The sequence below is a fragment of the Ictalurus punctatus genome, chromosome 5, assembly GCF_001660625.3.
Source record: "Ictalurus punctatus breed USDA103 chromosome 5, Coco_2.0, whole genome shotgun sequence".
NCBI lineage: Eukaryota > Metazoa > Chordata > Actinopteri > Siluriformes > Ictaluridae > Ictalurus > Ictalurus punctatus.
In genome coordinates this window covers 29211571-29229932 of record NC_030420.2, presented here as the reverse complement: position 1 = coordinate 29229932, position 18362 = coordinate 29211571, and the positions used below count along the sequence as shown (strand labels likewise).

General features: G+C 39.8%; 1 protein-coding gene across 1 annotated transcript in view; it reads left to right on the top strand.

The window, feature by feature from the left end:
- The window catches only part of fibcd1a (fibrinogen C domain containing 1a), a 92018-nt gene that overhangs the window by 39180 nt on the left and 34476 nt on the right, over nt 1–18362 (top strand). The window contains exons 3-4 of the mRNA XM_047155720.2: nt 3307–3478; nt 3710–3846. Of these exons, the coding sequence (XP_047011676.1) occupies nt 3307–3478; nt 3710–3846 (309 nt within the window). The remainder of the gene's footprint in view (nt 1–3306; nt 3479–3709; nt 3847–18362) is intronic.

Sequence of the window (18362 nt, the reverse complement as noted above, 5' to 3'; positions counted from 1 at the left end):
ACACACACAGAACTGCACATTTGTTGTTTTAATTTTTTTTTTCATGTCAAGCGGAAGTAGCAGAGATAATCTTTCAGACGTAAAGGTTGCTAACTGGAGGCTGGGATTTACACAGACGTTGTGGTGAAGCTGAATCACAGAGCTTGATGTTTAACGAATGAGAACCAGATAGTGAAATGCTACTGAGGTTTAGTCCACATCATTTAGAATTAGCAAAAGTGTTCAGGAGCACTTTTTTTTTTTTTACTTCAAGTTTACTTTTAATAGTTGCTGAGAAAGTAAACGTCTTCAATGCTGCCATCAGCTAACACTTGTGCAGAAATTAATTCAGACATGTGTGAAAAGGTAAAAAAGCAACAGTGTCATGTTAAAATGTGTCCCGAGTCCCCAATAATAATAATAATAATAATAATAATAATATTATGATCTGGGTCTCCAAGTGCTGCATGAAAAACTGGAGCAGGATTCAGACATTTCACAATAATACCAATAAAGGGCGCACGGTGGCTTAGTGGTTAACACGTTCGCCTTACACCTCCAGGGTTGTGGGTTTGATAAACACTGTGGCCCTGTGTGTGTGGCCCTGTGCGATTTCCTCCCCCAGTCCAAAGACATGCATGGTAGGCTGAAGTGTCCGTAGTGTATGAATGGGTGTGTGTATGTGATTGTGCCCTGTGATGGATTGGCACCCTGTCTAGGGTGTACCCTGCCTTTTGCCCGATGCTCCCTGGGATAGGCTCCAGGTTTCCCCGTGACCCTGAAGGAAGGATAAGTGGTATAGAAGATGGATGGATGGAAAAGTACATTTACATAAACAAACAAGTAAACAAATACTTTCAAATAAATCAAAATGAATTTGAATTAATATCAATACTAATTTCTAGGTATTTGCTTTCAGCTGTGAACTTTAGCTGTGAATGATAAGCGGTATAGAAGATGGATGTATGTATAATACCAATAGAATCATGTAAGGGTTAGAATTGATCAAACTTTTTCTGTTTTCCACTATTTTATACTTAGATTTGCTCCGTGGAAAAACTGATGCATGAGGTGCCCCAGGCTATGTAAACCCGATGAACAAAAAATGATGTGGTCAACAATATTGAACTAGTCAGAGCAAGGAGGCGTGTCTACCAGCTTGTCAGTAAATGTGCTTGGATGGTTTGGCTTTGGAGTGAACACTGAAGGGCATGACAGTGTTTGACTTTTAGATGAGTTTCAAAATGTCATGCAGTGTGTAGCATTTCTGCCTCACAGCTCCAGGCTTCCCATTTCATGAGCTCAAGTTACTGTCTGTGTGAGTTTTGCTTGTTCTTGTTCTGTCCAAGTTGGTTTCCTTCAGGTTCTCCGGTTTCCTTCCACTTCCCAAATTGCCCTAAATTGCCTCTAGGTGTGAATGTGTATGTGCGTGGTGCCCTTCAATGGGCTGGCATCCACCCCTGGTTATTCCTGCCTCCAACCAAGTGATAGTGTCCAGATTCACTGCAACTCTGCCCAGGAAAAAGAGGTTACTGAAGGTGAATTAATTAATGAGAACAGCTATGTGAACAGTTTCAGCTACTTTTTCAGTATGAGACAAGTTCTTGAGAGAGTTACACCTAAAGCAATTTCAATCTATGAGATCAATATTAAACTGTTTTTATGTTATGTTTCCAGACCAATGGGAGTAAGAATAATTGAACTTAAGAAAATTTGGGAATTTTCACCATGTAGTTGGGATTTTAACAGTGTGGTATAGTTTAAAGTTTCAGACCTGACTATGTGAAGTTTCTTTAAAAATCAAAAATCAGGTATGATAATTGGCACTATCCAGGAAAAGCGTGAATATTGAAACCATTGTGACCACTGGCTAGATCATTAATACTGTGACTAGTAATGGCTGATATTAGTAAAGACAGGGTACTTTATAAGTAATGGGGAATTTGCCATGTTTGCCTTAGGAAACAACTTTGATTGGCTTTCCCCATTCTTCTGATCATCAAAAAGAAGTAAAAATGTTTCTATGTGGCTTCGGAGTCATAAAACAGAAAAGCGTTCACCCAGTTGTTGGGAGATGCTGAAAATTACCATGTCACCAAGACCATGGGAGTCCAAGGGAGCAAAATTGTCTGTGCTGTCTGGGAGGGATGATGTTACTCTCTTCCTTGTCAATCTAAGTGACACAAACCAATTTATGAGCTCAAGTATGTGGAAGAGGACAGACAGTTTTTTTTTTTGTTATTACTTTTCAGCTGCCCTGCAGTGAAGCATGATCAACAGATTGAAAAGATGCAGTAGCACTCTTCACGTGTCTCTGAGGAACCACATGCCATATGGTAGCTGGTGTGTTTTTGGGGAGAGCTTGTTAGTGGGTGGGAATTGGCTATGACTAAAATTCAGGAGCTAGCTAGGTACATAAGTGAGTAAGTAAGTAAAAAAATCCAATTAAATAAATAAATACATTCGCACAAAAAAAACAAGTAATCATCCATCCATCCATTCATTTTCCATACTGCTTATCCAAGACAGGGTTGCAGGGGAGCCTGCAAGCAAGCAAGCAAGCAAGCAAGCAATCAAGTAAGTAAGTAAGTAGATAGATAGATAGATAGATAGATAGATAGATAGATAGATAGATAGATAAATAAATAAAAGTACATTTAGTTCAATTCCCACCTTGGCCCTGTGTGTGTGGAGTTTGCATGTTCTCCCCGTGCTGCAGGGGTTTCCTCCGGGTACTCCAGTTTCCTCCCCCAGTCCAAAGACATGCATGGTAGGCTGATTGGCATGTCCAAAGTGTCTGTAGTGTATGAATGGGTGTGTGAATGTGTATATGAGTGTGCCCTGTGATGGATTGGCACTGTGTCCAGGGTGTACCCCGCCTTGTGCCCGATGCTCCCTGGGATAGGCTCCAGGTTTCCCCGTGACCCTGAAGGAAGGATAAGCGGTATAGAAGATGGATGGATGGAAAAGTACATTTACATAAACAAACAAGTAAACAAATACTTTCAAATAAATCAAAATGAATTTGAATTAATATCAATACTAATTTCTAGGTATTTGCTTTCAGCTGTGAATTTTTGTCTAACCCAAAATGTTGTTTTTATTAGCGTAGTTTTTTGTTTGTTTGTTTGTTTGTTTGTTTGTTTTTGAACTTTTCTGCTTACACATCCTCCAGATCCTTTTGTTTCACTGTTTGTAAAATGCTGCAGGAATGAAAGATTTAATATTAGATACAACAACACTTACTGAATAAGAATTATTATTGTTGCCTGAATGAAACCAACAGCTTTCGGATGCTCATTTTCTCTGTTGTTTTTCTCACTCCAGCTGATGTCAGAGACTCAGACCAACATCATGAAGGTTGTGAACTCTCTTCGTGACATGCTTGACTCTGTGCATAAGGACGCTGGCAGCGAGAGGGGGCTCCTAAAAGCGGATCTGCTCCAGAGGGCTCCAGAGCGCAGCGGCGTCAGGCCCAGAGGCTGCGCCAGAGGAGACGGTAATGAAAATCCTCATATACTTGCTACCTTAAAGTGGGCAGTCGGCCATAATGAGCCTCACTGCCCTACAGCCTGTAGACTTCCCTTAGGCTGGTCCTTTCTCTCTGCGGCTCTCTGAGTGACTAATGCCTTTCGGAGACAGCATGTGAAAGATAACACATGTTGTGTCTGCTGTGTTAAGATAATAAATTATAATGTTAAGGATTTTTTTATTTCTTCTCTTCTCGCAGGCTCCCAACCGAGAGACTGCAGTGATATCTATGCCAGTGGACAGCGGGAAGACGGGATCTATTCTGTGTTTCCTATTCACTTCCCATCAGGCTTTCAGGTGTACTGTGACATGAGCACTGACGGAGGTGGCTGGACGGTGAGTCCTGCTCTTGAAGGCCAGGGTTCCAAGACACCATTTATTCAGCACACTTAGGCTTGCTTAATTACCTTGATAATTTAAGCTTTTGCTACAGGGAAGATGTCACACTGTGCTTAATGAAGGGCCCTGACTTATGAAACTGAATCTCTTAGATTCACATAAGTAATGTCATTTCACTTTTATACCACAGCACGCCGGAGTGAAATGAAAGTTAATGGCTATGATGTTAAAATGACACAATACCATATCCGTGTAGGAATCTGCATGGAATCTATAAGACTTGATTAGCTGCTGTGCCCTTTTGTACGCGCATGCTTACACATGCCCTTGCATGTCTACGTAAATGGTACTAGCGGTGCTATTTATTGTGCTGATATTTACATTGCTATCTTTAAAACAATTATACTTGTTCTTGTGTGAAAGTGCAGTCACACACCAGCACAAGTGATTGCTCTTTAGCAGCTTGGGTTTAAGCTGCCAGTCTTCCAAGAGGCATTTTACAGTATGTCCCTGTTTTACTTTCTTTCTTTCTTAGTACTTTATTTGTACTACACACGACTGATTCACTTGGATGCTGAGCGGGACTGGAACAGACTGTGGGGTCTGAATTTGGTTTACGATTCCAGTTTTGAACCTGAAGTGTGTCTATGAGCTATAGTGGAGAACAAAAGTCTGAGACCACATTGAAAATGTGGTTTGTTTGTTGTTTTTTTTAAAATTGGAAATAAGCAGGTTTTAGAACTTTGAAATATTTCAAACAAAGAAAGCAAGTGTTCATTGTATTGAATATTTAATAGTCAAGATTCTGCAGTATTTCTAGGTCTCTGTTTAAATGTAAGCAAATGTGTGATATTGGCCATGTTAACAGCGTTGTACAAAAGAGCATATTTTCCTCATGTCTAATCTCTTCTATTGAAGCACGTGCTCAGACGGCACTCGGGTTGATTTGATCTAAAATGGATCATAAGGTTTTGCACAAACTTGTGGAGTCCATGCCAGCTCGAGTATACACTGTCATTAAAGTAAAAAAGGAACATAACAAAATACCAGGAAACTCTGAAATTCATGTCAATATTTAAAAGATTCTACTTCTCACTCAAGTTGTTGATTCAAGTCGGTAAATGAATTAGTAATGATAATTGTTGGCTTAGTGGTTAGCACGTTCGCCTCACACCTCCAGGGTCCGGGGGTCGAGTCCCGAAGGGGCCACGTGTGTTTGGAGTTTGCATGTTCTCCCCGTGCTGCGGGGGTTTCCTCCCCCAGTCCAAGACATGCATGGTAGACTGATTGGAATGTCCAAATTGTCCGTAGTGTGTGAATGTGTATGTGATTGGGCCCTGCGATGGATTGGCACCCTGTCCAGGGTGTACCCCGCCTTGTGCCCAATGCTCCCTGGGATAGGTTCCAGGTTTCCCCGTGACCCTGAAAAGGAGTAAGCTGTAGAAGATTTATGGACGGATGGATGAATATAAGCATACCTGCTTCTGGAAATCCTGAAGTTTGTTGCTAAGTAGTATAAATCATTGAATAACTGAAGAATATGGCGCAACCATGACTTTGTCTAGAGGAGGCCATGTATGAAATTACTCTCCTCACCCGGTGTTCACACTAGTAAGTGACAAAGCGACAGGTGACAATTAATTTCATGCGATATCCCGCACTCACACTAGCAGTGACGTGATGTGACAAAGCAGCTGGAAACTATTCAGTTGCAGTGTTATTTTCAGCGAGGGTTTAAATTTATGCAAATGAGAAGCAATGTGGCAGCTCCCAGTGAGAGTAAGGAACAGTGGTACACTTCTCTGCTGATGTTTGAGAACAGCCCAGATTTTTCCCCTTTCTATTTGGACCCATCAAACATTTTTAATATTTTTGCTAATTCATCCCAGTAATGAGAGAATACCGTCTTATTATAGAAGGTGATGCGCCGCATGGATGCATTTCCTACACAAGTGTTTCGATTCACCAGCTAATCAAAATTGTGTGTGAACTCATTCACGCAGAAGAGGGCGAATAGCATTTTCCTCTGAGTGTGTCACGCCTGCTCTGAGAAAGCATATGTTAGCCCTCAGCCTCCCTGGTCAGTAGCTGGGGAGAGCCCATTTTTAGGCAGTAAGCAACACAGAAACAGAATAAGAGTTATTTGAAGATTCATTCTTCTTCAGACAAATCAGCACAACGTTAGTTCCTATTTGCATTTAGTTCCCATTACCTTACCCATTTAGTGCTTCAAAAAAGAAACTGGTCTTACTACAAAATGAAAATATACTTTACGCAAATGTACCAAGATGTGAGAAGTGCACCATCATCATCTTTCTAGACTTCAAGTCTGCGTTCGACTGTGTCCACTGGCCAGCCCTCTGGAGAGCATTGGAGCATTGTCCCCCGCCTTGTGCACCGAATTCCCTGGGATATTCTCCAGGCCCCCTGTGACCCTGTGAAAATGGATGTATGAATGGATGGATACAAGTATTTGTTTTAAGTCTATAAAATTATCTATGCGGGTGGCTGTTTGAACAGGTAAATATACATTACAGTTAGCTGGCTAGCTTGATGCTAGCCAAAGACTAACATGGAGGCGTCCATGTTTTGTTTTTTTTCCCTTTGAGTTGAACACAAATGATATGGTTCCGAGTTCCCACTTTCCACTTCCGAGGTAGGTCGAATTTCAACGTAAAACACAATGGGGCATGCTGTTATAGAAAAATAATCAACAACAGGTTATAATGTGGCCCAAAGCAAAACAGAGTTACTATTACCAGTGAAGAAGAAGTTCAGAAGTGTTTTGATTCTCTTTATACCATAACAATTTGCCAGTGTTTACAATTTTTAATGCTACTTTTTTATATACATTTATAGTTGCATTTAATGTTGTGGAACATCTATAAAACAAGATAGTTGCTGTTATCACTTATGTTAAAGCAGCTGTAAACAGTCATTCCCTCAGGAACATCTCTCTCTCTCTCTCTCTCTCTCTCTCTCTCTCTCTCTCTCTCTCTCTCTCTCTCTCTCTCTCTCTCTCTCTCTCCTCCTTAAGACAAAAAAATTCAACTTCTCATATTACAAAGAAACTGCAAAGCTCTGTGCCCCTGACACTTTCCTGTGTTGTAAAAGCTGGAGTGTTACAAAGTGCTGACACTGGAGACTCTTTCCCAAAATATTCATAAACGCTTCCTCAAAGAAAACGTCACCATATCAACAATTACACACGTTTTTCTGTTTATGTTGAGCGTCTGTCATATACGTGCCTGTGTAAGTTATTACTACAGAAAGTCTAATGTCTCAGAACAAGCGCATTGATATAAACCTTGCAATTGAAATTACTGTCAGAGCTGCTGTTATAGAAAATGAATCAACCGGTCAGATTCTGACCAGTCAGAATCAAGCATTCAACAGCACTATTGGATAAAAGATGAGACAAACTGTTCTGCCTCAGACATGACCCTAGCAGCGATCCTAAGCCGACAGAAACACACATTTTCTATATTTGCCCACTCTGTCACATCTGAAAAGGGGACATATTGAACATGAGAGCATTTGCCCCACTTGTTCCCTCCTGAGCATATTGTCAGCAGTGGGAGACTGTAGAGGAGGAAGAATGCTATTCATCATCGTTGGCCTCCAGCATTTTTTTTTTTCTGATGAGGATGTGGGGCTTACAGGAGCAGATTGAGTTCAGAGAGCAAGAGGAAAAGGATGGATACAGTGAGGAAGGGAAGCAGACATGAGGCGGTGGTGGTGCTAGGAATGGCAAAGGTGAGAAGGAAGGTGAAAGACGGTGAAGATCGGAGGTGTGACAGAACGAAGGAATTGGAAATTTTTCACTCTCTATTATTCATCCTCTTTAGTTTGCAGCCCCATTCATCGGGTGCATACAAATAAACTGCTTTCATTCTGCTTTTATGTCAATTCCTAGCTTATGTTCTCTTGTGTTACTTTATTAATTAAAAAATTCTTTGCACTCCATTTCCATTTCTGCCACATGAAGCGAGAAAGAAAAAAGATTAGAAAAAAATGACAGAGAAAGGAGCACAGAGGGAGGCAAAGATACACCAGCAGACATCATACATACACAAAATCTGTCACGCAAATGGCTCGAAAGAGAAATACAAGAAAAACAAGAAAAAGGGCTTATGGAAGATAAGAAAAAAGCTCAAAAATTCATTGAAACAGAACATCTCTGTAACAAACATTGGTTAATTGGAGCAGATAGCTTTGGTGCCATAATCAGATGTATAAACATCTGTGGCACAGCTGTGAATGTCTGCAATAATCGTCCTCGCTGTGTCCACACACCCCCCCCCCCCCCCCCCCCCCACCAACCCCATAAAAACTATCGACTGGACATCGTCTACAACTCTAGTCTGTTATCATGCGTATCACAACTTGGCATGTGTTACCATGTTTAAAAGAAAAACATTTTTTCAATGTAAATTCATCTTCAGTGACTCGTAGTGTTTATGCAGATGAGCATCACATAGTCATGGCTCAATTTGGATTTCAAACAAGATATCTGCTTTTAAAAATTAAACGCAAATACAAATGAATATCATGTTTCATGTGTCAAATTTCTAACAACGCTGGTGGATCTATCGACTCTTCTCACTTGAAAATTGCCGTAACATTTCCATGTCCACAATGTTCATGCATAACAATAAAATGTCTGAAAGCTAGTGTGGCCGCTCAGGGCCGAGACAGGCAGAACACAGACATGCAAAGGCAGGCAGAGGTGGTGAAAAAGACTGAGTGTTCATTTTAAGTTTAGGTGCAAAGGTGGAGGTGAAGCGGTGTTGAGGGTGTGTACAGTATGCTGATCGCTGTCTTCCTGGAGTGGGGCATGAGGAACAGGCTGGAGCACCCGTGGGGCGAGACCCAGGAGGCTTGGTGGAGGTCGAGAGTGCCGGTGTGAGGCGCAGCGCAGCTGGGGAGTTTCATGCACTCGGTGTCGTCATCGTCGTAGTCCACGTCTGTAAATAGCTGAAAAAGAAAGAGACGAATCCCTGGACGTGTTTCAAGAAGGAGAACTCGCCCCGCTGCGTCTGTTGCACCCTTTTGTATCTGCTGCTCTTCTTCCAGACGGTGAGGAGAAGCCTCTCCAATCATCTGCTGCCAGCTGTGTGTTTCTGCCGTCCTGCCTCGCAGTCATGTGCACTCTTGCAATCCAAAACAAATGGGATGCTGAAATGGCGCTGTCCGTTCAGTACCCCGCCAGCAGTGGATGTGTGTTAGTCAGATCAGCATCACAACATGAACAAACTCATTCAAATGTCATGTTTGTGATTAGAGGTCGAACCGGTTTTCAGCACCGACAACAAATTTTCTGCCACAGTTATCGTCAAAAATCCACACCGATAGTTTTTGCCTTTGAGAAGGATCCACTGTCATTATGCAGTACGAGAGCGGCCTCTAGAGGCGAAATAAAAACCATCACTGACCAATTTTGTTGTGTTATTGGAAGTGGTTTTTGATGAATTTTGTCTGTCTCTATTTTTATGTTATTTGAATTGTTACTTTTTGGTTCACTTTGGATGCATATATTTTATTTACTTTAATATTTATTAATAGTTAATATTGATTTTAAAAAGTTCAGTACATTTTCATGGTACAGTCAGCATTGTTCGTTTTTGTAATAACGTTCTGCCAGATTTTACTCTGAGTGTTATATTTTCATTCAGTATCAGTGTTAAAAACTATCGGTTGATTAATCAGTTATCGGCAGGGGCTGCCCAACTTAGTTATCGGTATCTGTAAAATCCACTATTGGTAGACGTCTATTTGTGATAAAGCCTCTCTATATTTCTCTCTCCTTCTAATAAAAGGACCAAAAAAAAGCAGCTTATCATGTTAACCAAAAAAATATTCAGATTGTGACGGTTTCACAAGGTTTCACTTGGTCTCATCCCAGCCAATTACCAGATGAACAGCTCCAGCGAGTGTTCACATATTTACAGGTGCAGCTGCATGTGTGAAAGAGGTTCTTTTTGCTCCTCCACACAGATCCAGAAAGCAGGCACTCATTGACAGCATGAGTTTACAAACCTTTTTTTAGACCCTGCATCGTCTGTGATAGGCGACAGGGTGTTTGAAAGTATTTGCACTTCATGTCGAGAGCTCAGTGGCTAAAGGGGATTTTTTTTCCACAAGCTGGCACTCTGCTTTTCCATCGGGTTGATGCCTGTGCTGAACCGGGCTAATAGCATGACCGACTCCTGCTGCACTGTGGGATGTAGCGCTGACATTTGGAGCTTCAGACCTCATTTAACAATGAGGGTCACACAGCGTTTCCGTCTCAGTCGCCTTCTGCTGGATTTCTATCAACTTCTGATTACTTTGTGCTTCGATGCATTGGTTTGCTTTTTCTTGTTTTGCTCGGTCATTGTGCATCGGGGGAGCTGACATACAGCTATATAGTCTTAGACACGTAAAGAAATTTCGTAAAAAAGTGAAGTAAGTAAGTAATTTATTTATAAAGCACATTTAAAGGTGAAATCATCGTTTTTCCTTGCTTGTGCATTCGCTGTATCTACAGAATCCTTGACAGACTTCATAATCTAAACAGCCTTATAGAACAGGCAGAGTATGAGCAAATGCGTGACACACACGACAACATGTACACATGACTACGGCAAGCTTGACAATCAGGTGCTGAAACACAGGAACATATATATTGGTGCTAATCAGGGTGAAAACGAGGCACAGGTGCAAGTGATAGGAAACCTGTGATGTGCTGGGTAATGTGCCAGTGGGTAATGTAGTTCAGCATCTCCTTTGGTACGATCAGGACAAAGACGCTGACAAAACCTTTTTGGAAAACTGAACTTCTCTGGTCTGGAAGGCTTGTTTGTGTTTTACATGTTTGACCATTTTTATAGACACTCTATGGATCACTTATGATCCTGAGGACGGAGCTTCGAGAACATGTGTGGGAATGGGGGAATGGGGGAATTTACTTAAGGAAAAAAATAATTCTAATCTTGAACCCACCTAAACATCTTGAGAAAAAAAAAAAAAAAAAACAACTTACCTAATACACCTCAACCAAAGTTGACCAAAGTGCTATGCTTAGTCAAGATGACATAAAAGCAAGTCAAGAGCATAAAAATGATAACGATAATGAGTCTTTATTGATCACATATACATTATAGCAGAGTGAAATTCTTTTCTTCGCATACCCCAGCATGTCAGGAAGTTGGGGTCAGAGTGCAGGGTCAGCCATGATACAGCGCCCCTGGAGCAGAGAGGGTTAAGGGCCTTGCTCAAGGGCCCAACAGTGGCAGCTTGACCGTACTGGGGCTTGAACCCCCGACCTTCTGATCTGTAACCTAGAGCCTGAACCGCCAAGCTCCACTGCCCCTAAAAATAGGTATAGACAACAAAATATTGTCACAACCAAAACAGATTAAAATGCTAATATATAAGAGTGTGTCTTTAGTCTTGATTTAAAAGCTCGGTGCAGCCACTGCAAAGGCACGGTTACCCTTAACCTTCAGTCGAGATCGTGCAACAGCCAATAGCAACTGGTCTGAAGATGTGTGGAGAAGTGAAGGTTCAAAAACAATGAAACGAAAATCTATCATCCATCCATCCATGCATTTTCTATACCGCTTATCCTACACAGGGTCACTGGGAGCCTGGAGCCTATCCCAGGGAACTCACGGCATGATGTGGGGGACACCATGGATGATGGGTCAGCCCATCACAAGGCATGAGTGCACACACTACAGACAATTTGGAAATGTCTTTGGACTGGGGGAGGAAACCCCCGAAGCACAGGGTGAACATGCAAACTCCATTCACACAGGACGGAGGTGGGATTTGCTAACCAGTAATCCACCGTGCCCCTGAAAATCTATCATAATCCCGAATCCCAGCATATCCCGACGTGTTTTATTACTCTTACATCGCCGTAATTTACCAATGACTAGAATTTTTAGTTGCTTGATTTACAGATGGGCTCATGAGAGAAACTCACAATCTCCTTTTATTGTTTCACTCAATTATTTTACAGAATAATAGTTTTCCTATTACAGTTTAAATTCCTATTCGAATTTAAAAAAAAACCTCTCATGTCACCTTCAAACCTAGTTTTCAATTTGAGACACAGCCCATGACAACAGCCAAGACGACAGTGGAAAGCTTTAAGAGGGACAGAGCTCATCAGTGTGTTTAAAATCGCTGTGAATAACATTTTGTGGTTCGAATTGGAAATCCGAAAGTGTAAACAGTGCCTCTTGCATTACCGTCATGTGGCAAGTATATGTGGCATCATGTGGTAAGTATAAACCAGGCTGCTTGGCTTCAGGGTCGTATCACATCACCCCAGCGATGCAAGGAATAGTCCTTTGGTTATTTGGTCACTTATATAACACATAGATATGTTACTAACATTATAAAACATTCAGTTGTTACAGCGGTCCTGTATGTAAAGCTGGAATTTTTTTTTAATGTAAGGTTGTCAAGGCTTGGAATCGATACAATTCATAATGTGCAGACATTAGTCATGTTAGTGTGAAACCAAAAAATAATGCAAAGTTCTCCGACCTGAAGACTTTCCTGCGGTGGAAAACCGACTCACTGTTACAAAGTGCTGATACTCTCGACTTTCATTAACATTAAACATTATGTAACTTAGAATCATTTGGAATAATTTCTTCTTTCTTTTTTTTTTTGGCACACTGATGAGCTCAGAGGAGAGCTTCATCACAAACAAAACTTCTCTCGGGGAATGTAATGTAAGAAATATATTAAAAGTCTATATAACAGTGAAGAACTACAGGAGGGAATGCATGTAGGAGCAGCAGCATTACAACACCAGCAGATGTGTGTTTCTATAAGTATAGCATTGACTAAGTTATGCAGTTTTTGATTATCAGGCATCAGCTGAACTGGTCCATTTACAAGTCAGTCAGAAAGAGAACCTGATATGGCCTGCAACCAAAGCATTCAAGAGGAAATTACAGCAGAGCGAGTGTCTTTCCTATTTGGTATATTTAAAAAAAAAAAAGGACATGGCAGGGGAATGAAATATATCAATCTAATTTCAATCTAGTCTGAAACTGGAAAGCTTTATATGCTTCCTGCTTCCATTACAGGCTGTCTGTAGGTCTTGTCTGCTCTGCCATTCTGTCATTCCTGGTCCTCTTAGTCATCGCTGTATTGTAGTACATTGTGATGCAGCTCCATTTCTATGACCTTAAAAAGTCCTGGTAGATAAAAAGAAATGGTAATACTCCAATGGGGAAAAGTCTTGCTATACGTTTTCTTAACATTTTTCCATCTCTGTGTTTTCAATTGCGCACAGCCTGTATGTAAAGGGAGTTTCAGAGGTGAACAAATCATAAATTTATTAGCTAGCCCACTCTAGTGTGCTGCACAGTCCCGTGTTTTTGTCGCCTGGAAAGCTAAAATAAAGTTTCAAAAGTATTAAATCATCTTGGCAACCAGCAAGTCGTTGGTGAACGTTTAAGCTATGAGCTGCATCACAAATTGAAATATGATTTGGCTCTGGCTAGTAATTTCCTTTGTCATGTTTAACTGTGAGCTGACTGTGTGTATTAAGCAGGAGAGTTATATGAGAGCTTTTTATTTTCCTAGGTTTTGCCAGTGCTTCCACAATACATGCTTGTTCCTGATTCGGAAAAAATCATCTGTCATAATTTCATGCTAAGTAAATTGTCTAGTAAAAATCTTATTAGAGTCAAATAATGCTTCAGCCAATGTTTGTAGTGCAGCAGTCACTGTGCTGTAGTTACAGCTTTGAAGCATGTAGCATTACCATCCAGTGGATTAAGTTTAAACAAACATGCCAGTTGAAAACTTTTATTTTGTAAAAGTTCATGGGAAGTAGGGTATTGTGTGCTGTGTAGAGGTCAATCGGTTGATCGGTTTTGCTGATTAATCAGCACCGATAACCTGGAACTCGGTAATCGGTTATCGGGAAAAATAGTTTAATAGTCTATAACCAGGTTAACTTGGTTGCGTCCGTTGCGGGAGCGGCTGAGAACCGTCCGCTGTCATTATATGGTACGTGAGCAGCCTCTAGAGCTGAAATAAAAACTATCTCTGCCTAATTTTGTCATGTTATTTGAAGTGTTTTTGATTCATTTTGGATGTCTCAATTGTTTTGTATTTTATTTGGAGTGTTTTTGGTTCAGTTTGGATATATATATTTTATTTACTTTAACATGTAATATATTCCTATTTATATATTTATTTTTTAATATTTATGTACCACTGAGGCAGTGGCTTGACGGTTTAGGCTCTGGGTTACTGATTGGCAGGTCAGGGGTTCAAGCCCCAGCACTGCCAAGCTGCCACTGTTGGGCCCTTGAGCAAGGCCATTAACCCTCTCTGCTCCATGGGCACTGTATCATGGCTGACCCCAAGTTCCTGAAATGTTGGGGTATGCGAAGAAAAGAATTTCACTGTGCTGTAATGTATATGTGGCCAATAAAGACTGAGTATCATTTAATTTAATATTTCTATATCATTTTTATAAAGTACAGTAGATGGTACAGTTTCATGGTACAGTCAGTACTATTTATTTTTGTAGTAAAGTTCAGCAATATTTTATTAAAGTGTTTTTGTTCAGGATCAATTTGAAAAACTGTCAATTTTACTTGGATTTGTCCACCCATGCCTATTCTGCATTCGACAAAACTTGGAAGTGGGACGTGAGAACTCGGGATTTCATAATAATAAGCTAATGTTGGGCATGAAAACAGCGAACTGTACAGTCCGTGTTAAAGATTTAAAAAGCTGCTGATTGATCTAAAGCAAATACTAGTATATGCAGTATAGTTTATTTAAGACTAAAGAAGTGCTACATTGTTTACTGTGGGTGCTGTGAGCAGTCATGTTGATCGAACTTTCTGACATTCTGAGTAGGAATTCCAAGTTGACGGGGCGTTTTCTTGGGTTTTTTTCCTAGTCCCAAGTTACAAGCTAGACATATGCAGCATTGATTATCCAGCCTTGTTATTTATCTAACTGGAAATAAGGATGTTTCCCATCTATCCATACAGTTCAAACTACCAAACTATACCATTGCTTTGGCAACAGCATGCACAACCTCAATATATTCCCCTTGAAAATAAATGTTTTATTATCATTTGTATATGGTGAAAGGAATTAAAAGTGAATTCCCCATATATATATATATATATATATATATATATATATATATATATATATATATATATATATAAATGAGTGTATGACTGAAGGTAAAGTGCCTCTAATTAAATATTTACCATGCCTGAAAAGTGAATTTTAAGAATGTTTGGCCATAAGTATGGCCATGGGTGCACTCGCAAAGTGCTTTTGAGTCGTCCCCCCCCCCCCCCCTTTCCTTCAAACAAACACTTCTCGTTATAGTTTGTGATTTATCATCTTTGTGAGCAAAGACAAAAATTTTGATTCCCATGAAGAACATATTGTGTTCCTTCATCTACTCAGTAAAGCAGCAGGCCTTGAGGACATTACTGCTGTCCAACTTCATTATATATCACCAGTGTCGGTTTCCCGCCGTTACCTTTTAACAGCTCCATTAATCCCAGAAGACATTAAGGAATGAGCTATTTGCATAAATCCGAGAGAGAGGGAGCAATAACAATGTACAGAACTATAGTGCTCTCCTGGCTCTTTCTTTCTGATCCATTAAGCTCATATTCTCAAACTGTATTTTTCGGCACTTTTTTCTTTCCCCCTCTTTTTTTTCTCACTCTCTTGGTAATTAGTTGCAAATTAAAAAGTCAAATTTAATGAAGCCAGTTAACTTGTTGCCAGCCGCATCAAGCATGAGATCACATGGGAATTCAGCATGGCGATGAGAAGCGCCTCATGTCTCTGACATTTGAATAAATGCAAACAGGCAGCCTACTGAGAAATCTTGTTGATGACTGGATGACTAAGCTTTCGTGATAATGATAATGTGCAGATGTTTCAGAAGTTGCTGGGAATTTATTAGCAGCTAGCTATCAATAAACAAAATGCAGGACAGTAAATATAAAGATTATTTCCAACCAAAGCTTGTGGCTTGTAGCTACCCTCTGAGAAAAATCATCATTATTGGATGTGAATCGTCTGTGTGATTATCTGCGTATAACTTAGTGATTAGTGCAATAGCAGCAATTACTCTTTAAAGCGTCAGGCAAGGGTTTTCTCTTTTTTTTTTTTTTGCCATTTTCTGTTAAAAAAAACAACAACTTATTTTAAAGAACACATATTGGGGGTTAATTAAGGTCTTGTTGTTTGTTTAATAAAACCCAAATTAGACAGTTTACAGTTATTACATAGAAAATTTGCCTTTATGTTGAACTGCCAGTGTGGACTGTCAGCGTGTTTATTATAGTTTGAAGGTTTTGCATATATTAGTTTAGTCTATTCACTGACTGATTGTGTACTGATTTTATTTTCTGTTCCATTTATTTTCTTTTTCCATTCACCTTATTCTACTTTTTCCAATATATGCACAATACTAGTTTAAATGTTACACACGCTCACACTCAGCCATATAGCTACACTGATATGCATGTATAATGGATCCTACGCCCATGCTTTTGTGTGTTTTATTTCATACTGCTTGTTCATTAGGCCGGTTTTAAAGGGATACTTTTGTTATACAGAGCTGGCAACCCTAGTGGCCAGTGTTTTTGAATCAACTCTTTGTTGCAGAATTCTATAGCTGATGTCAAATTACGATATGATTCTTAATCCACAATTACTGTACTGTATTCACAGACACTTTTTAGTTTAGTATAGACCTCGTTATGTAAGCTTTCTTTATATAGCGCTAATGATTAATGCAGCTAAAAGAACAGTGACAAGCCCGTGCTATGCTTGAGACTTGTAGAGTAAAGCAGCGTAAGCTAGAACCATTCACAACGGCATGGAGATAAAGTAGTCTGACTGGATGACGTCTCCTATAGGTATTTATGTGTTAATAGTGAAAGCTCTTTCACTGTTAAGAGAAAACCATGGAGGAGTGTGTTATGTACAAGACACTAATTATGGCTGTCCTTATGCTATTCTGAAAATGAATCGATAGTTTCAAATTCATTCATTCAGTCATTGAAATGAATTGACTTGAAATTTCTACCATATATGGTTCTAAAACCTACAGACTTTCCTGAACTGAAATGTTTCTCTTTTCCTTTAACTCTTTTTACCAGAGGCCAAAAAATTTAATTTCCGTCTGTTTTGGGGTGCCCATGTTCAACATTGACTTCATTTGTGATGTCACACTCCACAGTAGTGGTTAATGACACATATGAGCGTAGACACTCAGGGTTATTAAGAATTTGTAGTTTTTCATAAGTATTTTTTTCATCTAGCATACTAGAAATAAATGTTACAATGTTACTGTGGAAATTGAATGCAGTGTTTTATCATCAAAAAAAGCTTTAGTTGTGCTGTCTGTTTTATCTCTTTATCCAGCAGGGGGCTCACACCTCCCTTTCTCATCACCCTGCTCACCAGCAGCTAAACACAGAGTCGCGATACTCTAAATACAGAAACCCAACAGTGTCTTGACTAATCTTATAACAGACTTGTTGCGATAAAATAATTCATTTGTTTATACTGATTGAAAATGTAAGGTCAGGAGCGAAATAGAGTTCCTCGGAATGACGGATCTATGGTTAACATGGGACAACATGATACATTATTAATACAGTGACATACAGAGACAAAAGTCAAAATATACAATAGATACAGAGAATAGACTATGCAATAGACTCTAACTATAGAATAGAATAGACAATATGGTAAACAAGCTAAACGTTAAAAATGTTTGTTGCCTCCTTACCCAACATGGTCTTTGCAGGAACATATCCTGGGCAAGATTACAAAGTCAATAAAAATATTTTGTCACTTCCAAATCAAAATCCACCACCAATCCAGGAGCCACCACAAATCCATGCCCAAACATTCTAGCGATCTTATTCCTGACTGCACCATACCCTCTATCACTCACTATATTTACTGCATACTAATTCACTCATGTCTTAAAAGTTTTAAACACGTGGTTTTTTTGTTTGGTTAATTTTTTTTATCCCCTTTATTTTGTGATGATTGTTTTTTTTCTGTATTGTCATCATCACCTGGGTTTTTGCGCGTTCATCTCAATTTCACTATGTATACATTTCAAGGTTTTGTTACATATTTGCATGTTCTTGTTTCCCATGTCGAGTTGTAGTATCTTCGTTGCCTGCATATATTTCTAGTTCTTACTGTGCTTATATTCATTAAATCCTTTGGACACTTGTAGCCAGTGTTTCGAGTACCTCTGTTTGGAGTCTGTGACAGAAACGCAAAACAAAACATGAAAACAGCGGCCAGAATGGAGTAATCCGTGACACTTCCATTCTTTGCATGGTTTCACCAATGTTCCTATCAGCACATCTGCACTATTTTTTTATCCCCTGTTGTGATATCCAGATTGATTTTGGCCTCTGTCCTTGAGTTTTATCCTGATTCCCCTTTATTGTATGTTTGAGCCACATGCTTGTTCG